Source organism: Bos taurus, chromosome 13 (assembly GCF_002263795.3).
Source record: "Bos taurus isolate L1 Dominette 01449 registration number 42190680 breed Hereford chromosome 13, ARS-UCD2.0, whole genome shotgun sequence".
Classification (NCBI taxonomy): Eukaryota; Metazoa; Chordata; class Mammalia; order Artiodactyla; family Bovidae; genus Bos; species Bos taurus.
Genome location: NC_037340.1, coordinates 64365283 through 64374609, shown reverse-complemented (window position 1 = coordinate 64374609; position 9327 = coordinate 64365283). Strand labels below are relative to the sequence as shown.

General features: G+C 41.6%; 1 protein-coding gene across 4 annotated transcripts in view; it reads left to right on the top strand.

The window, feature by feature from the left end:
* Window positions 1-418: 418 nt before the first annotated feature.
* Window positions 419-9327, top strand: part of TRPC4AP (transient receptor potential cation channel subfamily C member 4 associated protein) — a 69245-nt gene continuing 60336 nt past the window's right edge. For 2 of the 4 annotated variants that reach the window (XM_025000700.2, XM_025000699.2), the window contains exon 1: window positions 419-612. In XM_025000700.2, the coding sequence (XP_024856468.1) occupies window positions 445-612 (168 nt within the window). In that variant the 5' untranslated portion in view covers window positions 419-444. 4 annotated transcript variants of the gene reach the window in all.

Here is a 9327-nt window from a genome sequence, read left to right as displayed (position 1 = left end):
GAACTCGGGAAAATGAAGCTCAGGGAGGTCCGTGGCGAGTCTCAGCAGAAAGAAGCAGGTGGGAATCAGAACAGGCGGCCTGGTCCTGGTCTGGAACCCAAGATCTTTTCCTAGTCATTTGACTGTAACCTCCCCAAATTGGCAAGAAATGGGAGACTGCGCACGCAGGGACTTGTCTTCGACCTCGAGGGACCTCAGTGAAATGCTGGACCGAGGGGCCAGAAGGACAAGTGGCGCAAGAAACCACTCATCGCTCGCTCTCATCTGCCCGCTTGCGAACAAGACTACATTTCCCGGCAGCCCCCGCGGCACGCACAGCCCCTGCCACGCGGCCTGCGCCTCCGCCGTCGGCCCACTGGGGGCGCTGCGGCGACCCCTCTGCCGCCCCGTAGAAATCTCCGCGGCCCCGGGGCCGCTTGCTTCCTGTTTGTAGGACGAGGAGACATGGCGGCGGCGCCGGCGGCTGCTGGGTCTGGGGCCGGCCGAGGGCGACGGGCGGCGGCAACGGTGGCGGCCTGGGGCGGATGGGGCGGCCGGCCGCGGCCGGGTAACATTCTGCTGCAGCTGCGGCAGGGCCAGCTGACCGGCCGGGGCCTGGCCCGGGCCGTGCAGGTATGAAGCCGGCCCGGAGGGGCGGGGCGGGGTGGACCGGGCGGGAGCTGGCGGGGGGCCGGGGAAGAGGCCTTCCAGGCCGCCGCAGTACGGGCCTGACCCCTCTTGGCCGGTCGCTGGGCCTCTCTGTAGGCTGTCCCGACGCTGTCAGCCGCGGCGGAGCAGTGGGCAGCGGCAGGCTAGAGGCTCCGGGTTAGGGGCCGAGCCGGGCTGGGCTGCATCGGGCACTGATGGCGTGTACGAGTCCTGGGCCCAGCTCCTGGATCCTCCCTTCCTTGCGCCACGTCTGCACGTCTGGGGGACCCTGGGCGAGTTTGCTTTAGCCTCTACGGGCCGCGAGTTTCTCCTCGATGAACTGGGCGGTGGGTCATCATTGCAGCCACCAAACTGTTCCCCAGTCATCATAAATGTCATTCTCTCGGAGAGGCCTTTCCTTGACATAACCCCTCCCCCCCTTCTAAAGTAGGTCCCCATTGTTATTCAGTTACAGCCCAGAATTCGTTTCGTTCACATTACTTTCTTAGTCTCTAATTACGTATTTCTTTGTTGTCTACTCTTTTTCTCGCCTGTATCTTACATTAGGCTGAGCTCCAACGGGTGCAGGGACTGTATCTGTGTTGCGTGTGTAAAGCGTCATGGTTAACAGCTAGGGTTCCGGAGTCAGGCCTGGATTCAGAACCCTGCTGTCTCTTGGTTGGGCAAGTTTACCTTTCTGTGCCTCAGTTTCCTCATTTGTAAAATGAAGATGATAATTAGTAACCAACCTGTTAAGGTGTTGTGAGGATCAAAGACAATTGTGTAAAGCGTTAAATGCGTTTCTGGTGCATAGTAAAAAGCTGAAGGGTAATCAGTTAATATTAATGCAGTACTTGTTATCTAGCTTACGCTACGTGCCTATTATATGATTAGTTTTGGGTTTTTTTTTTTTTTTTAATGAATGAAGGACACTGTTTTAGGGTAAATCAGGATGAATAAGACCAAGGTTGCTTGCTCCTCCCCTTCCCCCTCACCTTGTTCCCAGAACTTACCTTGTAAACACCCCTGTAAAACATTAGCTTAACTTAAGGACAGCTTTTGCATAAAGAAACTTTTAAGTATGTACAGGAAACTAATAAAGTGATTGGTGGAGTGGGAATTGGGTAGATGAGGGAGAGAATGAGAGTGAGATTTTTCATAGTAACTTAGTTTTGAGCCATTTTAATATTATATGGTTAAAAGGACATATGTATATGTGTGTTTGTATAGGGTTACAGATGAAGAAGCAGTTCTGGGTGAGCAGTATTTTCCTTGCCATAAGATAACCATAGATGAGCAACTTTTTTCCCTTTGCATTCTTCTCTATCTGCCTTAAGATCCTGGAAATACTTGCTCTGTCCTTTAACCCAAAGACTCTTACTGACCTGAGTAGGTAGGAACGGGCAGAAAGGGAACTTAACTCACCTTTATTGAGTACATACTTTGGATCAAGCATTGTGCAAGTTGTTTCATTCTCAAGTCTTTTGAATCAAGTGTCAGGACTCATCTCTTAACACCGATGAACAAACAGGCTCAGAAAGATTAGGTAATTTGCTCCTAAGCGCTCTTCTTGATAATCTTCTGTGTTCTGAGAGCAATAGAGAGCCACCAAAGTTCTTTAACTTAATGAATGAAAGAAAATTAAGTTCTTTACATTTATTTGTACCCAATGCTGGATGACTTGGAATGGAAGGAGACTGGAGAAACTCATCGCATAGAAGGTACTGGAATGTTCTTGAGCCCCATTTATAATCTGTGGTAATAATTGATTACCACATTAATTACCACCATTAGTATGGTAATCAGGTTGCATACAGACAGGTGTGGGAGCTATTTCAGAGGTTGAGACTGCGGTTCCTTCCCAAAACTATAGTGAAGATAAAGTGGGAATCTTCATCTTTCAAATGTGTTGCTTCTTAGTAACTTTGTTTGATCTCTTCCTTGTTCCACTCCTTTTCCTCCCCCACGTTGCAGAGCAAATGAGTTCCTCACAGGTATTTCCATGACACAGTGAGTATATTCTCTTATGGCCTGTGGAATACTTGGAAAGACCAGGTTAAAATTTTCTTCTTTGCGTTTTAAACACATAATGAATGTAAAGTTTACCAACTCATTCATTTTTAAGTGTGCAGTCAGTAAGTATTCATATTGTTGTGAAGCAGATCTCCAGAATTTTTTCATCTTGTATATCTGAAACTTGAGCCATTAAACTACTCTTTTTCCCTTCTCACAGCCCCTGGTAACCACCGTTCTTCTACTTTCTGTTTCCATGAATTTGATTACTTTAAATACCTCATATAAGTGGAATCATGCATTGTTTGTAATTTTGTGCCTGGCATATTTAACTTAGCACAGTGTCCTCAAGGTTCATCTGTGTTGTAGCATGTAACAGGAATTCCTTGGGAAAAACCAGATTTTGAAGTAAGATGGACCTGTATTGAACCCTAGTTCTGTCATTTACTGCTAGGTTATATTATGTAACCTCTCTTAACCTCAGTTTCGTTATTTCTAAAATGGCAATGGTAACATCTTCTTAGTGCTATTGGGGGAGGAGTAAGTAGAATAATGTATCTAAAAAGCTTGCCCAGTGTATGGTATATAGTAGATGCTCAGTAAATAGTTGTTATCAGCTCATAGATCTGAGACTGGGCCTCTTGAAAGACTGTGTTTTATTTTTTTATGTGTCTGCAGAGCCTGAAACAGCACCGGTCATTTGATCCTCAGGACTCAGGAAATTGTTTGACTTGAAATACTGTATCTGAGGGCTTTGTCTTTCTCGGGGCTGTCTCTTTGTATATCCCACACAGTCCCATGGCTTTAAAGAGTTCTGGAGTCAGATTACTTAGATTTGAATCCCAGCTCTGGTACATACTTGCTGTGTGTCTTTGAACAAGTAGTTTAATCTCTTTTTGCCTCAGTTTCTTCATTTATAAAATAGAGATAATCATGGGCTCTAGCTTGGTAAGGCTGTGGTAAGGACCAAGAGCATTTATACATGTAAAGCACTTAAAATGGTGTCTAAAATATAGTAGTCACGCTATAAAGATTAGCAAGTATTGTTTTTAGCAAAACTATATTCTGATAGATCCTAAATCTGTATTTCCATCCTGGTTCCCCCCTTTAGCTCCAGTTGGATATATCCAAATACTTTCTCAGCATCTCCACACAGACATCTAATGGGCACCTCAAAAACTTAATATGGCAAATACAGCCCACCAAACCTGATCTTCCTCAAGTCCCAAATGGAACTTGGGAGGAGCCTGGGAGAAGACTCCGGGCTGAATGATTTAAAATGGGCCTATCCTAGTTGGATTTTAGTGTGCCTTATTTTCATCTCTCCCTTTCAGTTTGTCCTCTTGTCAGGTAATAAAATATGCTGGTATGATGCTTTAGTGTTTACAGAGCCTGTCCAGATTTATCAGCACATTTGATCCCTAAAACAAATCAGATCTTATAATCCTTTGCCTAAAACCCTCCAGTGGCAGTTGGTATCAAATGCAGTTTCCTTCCCTGGGGTGCACAGGACCCTGCATGGTCAGTGGGAATTGCGGCAAAGTGATAGACTAGGCAAGGCAACTCAACAGGTCATGACCCACCACACCTAAAGATACCACTTCAGTTTGGAAATCTAATGATAGGCTGGCTTATGGCATCCTGTTCTGTTTCCCAAATTCCAGTCATCACTTCCTTTGTGATTATTGGTATATCTAACTTCTACCTGGGTGTTATTTACTTCATATGTATCTTTTTAGATTGACCCCTCTTTTTTTTTTTTAATTTTCAATTGGTACTGTCTCTTTCAGCCTTGTTCTAAGCATTAACATTTGAAACCTAGAGGTTCAAATCAAATACTGTCCTCTTTGCCTGTCAAGGATAATTTGATATTGAAAACCCCCCAGTAGGATAAATTCTTTTAAAAATATGGATAATATTTAAACAGGTTTTTATATTCACAAACCATAAAATCCCTTTAATTATATTAAAACATAACAGATCCCATTAAAGTGGATGCAAGCATTCATTGGTTAATATTAGCAGAATCTAACAATGTCTTTTATCTTCATTAATTAAAGGTATTTGATCTTCATTAATCTTTAAGAAGGCTATTTACTTGCACTTAATTTATTTCGAGGCATTTGATATCTTACACTTAGAACTAAACGAATAAAACATACATTTTATGTTTATGGAATTCATCATTTAATTATTTAAAAAGAAAAGCACTAAAGACAGAAATAAGTCAACAAAAACTGTAAATGTCTGGAAGTGTCACATTTACTAAATAGGTTGACAGCTTAGGCAGCATGATGTAAGAGATTATCACTCCTATAAACTGTCAAACCACAAGTACTCCAAGAGAAAAAACCCATACAACACCTGCCAAAAATTCAGCTTTGAAGATGCCTGGATAGTGGCTCTTTTCATCATACTACTCAGATGCTCACAAGGAAAACAAAACCCAGATGATTATTTTTAAATGAGAGTAAGTGCCTTGTAAGACAAACTGGTAGTAGTAAAAGAAATTCCGTGTGAAGCTGACTATTTCGATTATGATTTGGAGAATCTCTGGGTATCATGAACCTTGCAAAAAATAACAGCAGTGCCCCCACTTTTCACCCCAAGTCCCACTCTCCCCGGGCAGTCACTGTCCACACTGTGGCTGTTTTCTTTTGCAGGCGAAGAGTCCACAAAACAGGAAAGCCAATATTCTAAATGACATAAGGCTAATACTTGACTATACAGTTTTAAAGGTTATCTTTTCTCTTCCTCTTGTAGAGGATGAGGGTTTAATTCACAGCACCCTGTGCCATACATTTGGTCTCCATGATTCTCCTAATGTGGTTATGTCAGTTTTGGCCATTGGTATTTTCATTATGATGATAGTGATAAGATATAATTGTTTACGGCAGAGCCATATAGTATGCAACAGTTATATTCTGTATAATGCGTTTTTCTTAGTTAAAAGCTGCCCTTTCTTTGCCTACTTTTTAAATTGAAACCTGGGTATAGTAGAATTCACCCTTTCAGTGTATAGTTCTGTAAGTTTTGACAAACACACACAGTTGTGTGACCACCACTGTAGTTAAGATTCAGGAAGTCCCCCTGTAGTAGTCTACCCTTCCCACCACCATCCCTTGGCAGCTGCGCATCTGTTGTCTGTCCTGTTATGCTGTTTTACTGACTGTCACAGAAATGGAATCATTCCATATGTAGCCTTTTGAGTCTGGCTTCTTTCACTATAATCATCCTTATAAAATTTGCTTTACTTTTTGTTACAATTTATTACCAAATTCTAAAACTCCTACTTTTTTCTTTTAAAAAGAAATTCTTCTTGGAACCCTCTGGCCCACCTCAGCTTGGACTAGTTACTTGCTAGAATAGCTGTATTGCTGAATTTTGGGGGTTTCCCTTCACCAAATTCAGGACATTTTGTTTCTTTTTCTCATGTTTTGGATCTCTGTTTTCTGAATCCTGTGTTCCTTTCTCTTGGAGTACATTCTCTAGTAGCCACCTAAGAAAGCATACATGGGAGGTAACTTTCTTTAAGTTTGTATGTCTGAAAATGTCTTTTTTTTCTTATACTTGAGTGTTTAGTTTAGCTGGGTATATAATTCTAAGTTAGAAGTTATTTTCCGTTAGAGTTTTAATGGCATATTATTCCATTGTCTTTAAACACTTGGTGTAACTGTCGAAAGGTTCTGTTCTCATGCCCCATCCTTTGTACATGACCTATATTCCCACTCCTTACCTCCTAAGAGCTTTTAGGGTCGTCTCTTTTTCTGGTCTTCTGTAATTTTAGCTATAATATGCATTGATGAAAGTCTTCTTATTCATTATGGGTACACTTTGGTAGATGTACATTAAAATATGTAACAACTAAGATGAAATCATGTCTATCACCTGACTAACCCCTCTGCAAATGATTGCACTAAGTGTTCTCTTAGGATCTTCCTATTTTTAAAAGACATTTTCTCTCTTTTGAAGTTTGGGCTATGATTGCTTTGGAGAACTTCATAGAATAAGTGAGACGTGAGTTGGTTCTGAAGAATGAGTAGACTTTTAACAGTAGCATAGATATTTCTCAGGAACACCATTGAGAAAGTCCTCATAACTGGCCATTAGAAGACAGAAGAGAAAGTGAAGTGCTCCTGTGGGAGATCGGTGGGAGACAAGTTTAGATATTTGGGATTAGGGCGGGGAACGTAACATTTATTGAACGTCCACAGTATGCCATTGTGCATAGAGTTGGCTTTTTTTCTTTAAGTTTATTGTTAAATATTTGACCTTTAAAAAGCTGTAATAAGTAATACCAGTGTATTGCCACAGTAAACATGTACCCATGGCCAAATTTGAGAAGTTATTAATATATTTAATTCCCCTTTCATGTCAGTCCCTCTCTGCCGGAGATAACATTTGTTTTGAGTAACATATACTCATGTACAAAAGGGAGAAAGTGAGTCTGCCTTACAGATGGCCTGCTGCCACCTCTCCTATCTCCCTCCAGTTCTACTCCCAGATGCAACTCTGGTTATTGATTTCTTGTGGATCCCTCTGTCTAAGCTTAGGAAAGCAAATGTGTCTCTGTAGTCTTCCTTACACAAGTGATACTGTCCTATACATACTGTTGTGTAGTCTGTATACACACTATACGTGCTATGTGCTTCTAGCTTTTTTCACTTACAAATGTATTGTCGAGATCCTTCCATAGTCACTACATAAGACTATTTTATTTCAGGCATTTACAAAACTTTCTGTGTTGAAATGCACAAAGATAAATGAACAGCTCAAAATTACCTACTATGTAGCAAATACTGCATCACCTCTGTACTCCTTACTAACCTCTCTATCTACTCTTCTTCCCCTCAAATGAAATCGCTAGTCTAACTTCTAACTTTGCATTTAGTCATACTAGTTTTTATACTTTATACAAATAGCATCAGGGCTTCCCAGGTGGCACAGTGGTAGAGACTCTGCCTGCCTGTCCAGGAGACTCAGGTTCAATCCCTGGGTTGGGAACATTCCCTGGTGGAGGAAATGGCAACCCACTCCAGTATTCTTGCCTGGAAAATCCCATGGACAGGAGAGCCTGGTAGGCTATAGTCCATGGGGTCATAAAGAGTTGGACACGCCTGAGCCCGCATATGCATACATACCTACATACATAGAATCAAACAGTATGTACTAAGTCTGCCTTCTGCCTTCTTTCAGTCCACATTGTGAGATTCATCCCTGATGACAGGTAAAGATGTAGTTCATTCATTTTCATTGCTATATAGTATTAAACCACAGTTAATTCATTGTAATTTTGATGAGTATTTGGGATCTTTCCAGTTTTTGGCGGTTTTGAATAATGCTTATGTGAACATTCTTGTACTTGTCTCTTGAAGCATATCTGTGCAATTTCTTTGGGGTGTATACTTAAACGTAGAATTCCTAGGTTATAGGATATACATAGGTTTAGCATCATCAGCTAAACAGTTTCCCAAATGGTTGTACTAATTTACAGTCCCACCAGCAGTGTATGTGAGCTCCTGTTCCATGTTCTGACTAACCTGTGGTGTTGCCAGTCTTTTTAGTCATTCTAGTGTGTGAGAAGTGGCGTCTCATGATTTTAGTTTGTGTTTCCCTCATGACTAGTGACGGAGAAGGCAATGGCACCCCGCTCCAGCACTCTTGCCTGGAAAATCCCAGGGACGGGGGAGCCTGGTAGGCTGCAGTCCATGTGGTTGCGAAGAGTTGGACACGACTGAGCGACTTCACTTTCACTTTTCACTTTCATGCATTGGAGAAGGAAATGGCAACCCACTCCAGTGTTCTTGCCTGGAGAATCCCAGGGACGGGGGAGCCTGCTGGGAGGCCGTCTATGGGGTCGCACAGAGGCGGACACGACTGAAGCGACTTAGCAGCAGCAGCAGCATGACTAGTGAAGTTAAGCATCTTTTCAGGAGTTTATTGGCCATTTGGACTTTCTGTCTTGTGGATTACCTGTCTAAATCTTTTACATATTTTTCTGGTGGGGTTTTTCATTTAAAACAAAGTTCTTTTTATTTGCTGGATATGAGCCCTTTGTAGTTATATTTGGCAGATATCTTCTCTTATTTGGTGGCTTGCCTTGTTAGTCTCTCAAAAGATCTTTTGGTAAACAGAAGTGCTTAATTTTAATACCACTATTTTCCCTTATGGTTAGTGCTTTTTGTATTCTGTTTAATAAATCTTTACCTACTCTAAGGTCATGAAGATACTCTGCTTATCTTCTAGAAGCTTTACTGTTTTGCCTTTGCCATTGAAACATATGTTCCGCTTGGAATTTATTTTTGGGTGTGGTGTGAGCTTTTCCATAGAGATATCGAGTTGACCAGTTGCTTATTGAAAAGTCTTTTTTTGTCCCTCCAGTGCTGTGTAGTATTTGTTTTCACGTCTGTTTCATGTCTGTTCTGTTCCTCTAATTTGTCCGTTTGCCCTTATGCTAATACCAATTCTTATTTTCTGTAATTTTATGTGTTGATTTTGGTTATAGAATATTGAATCAGAAGAGTAGCTTCTCCTAGTTTTCTTCAAGCATTCCTTGGCTCTTCTTGGTCCTTTGCCATTTCCATATACATTTTTGAATGAGTGTGTACATTTTTACAACAGAATTTTGATTGGGTTTGCTTTCAGTCTATTCAATACTGCACACTCATTCTCTCCTTCCCTTACATC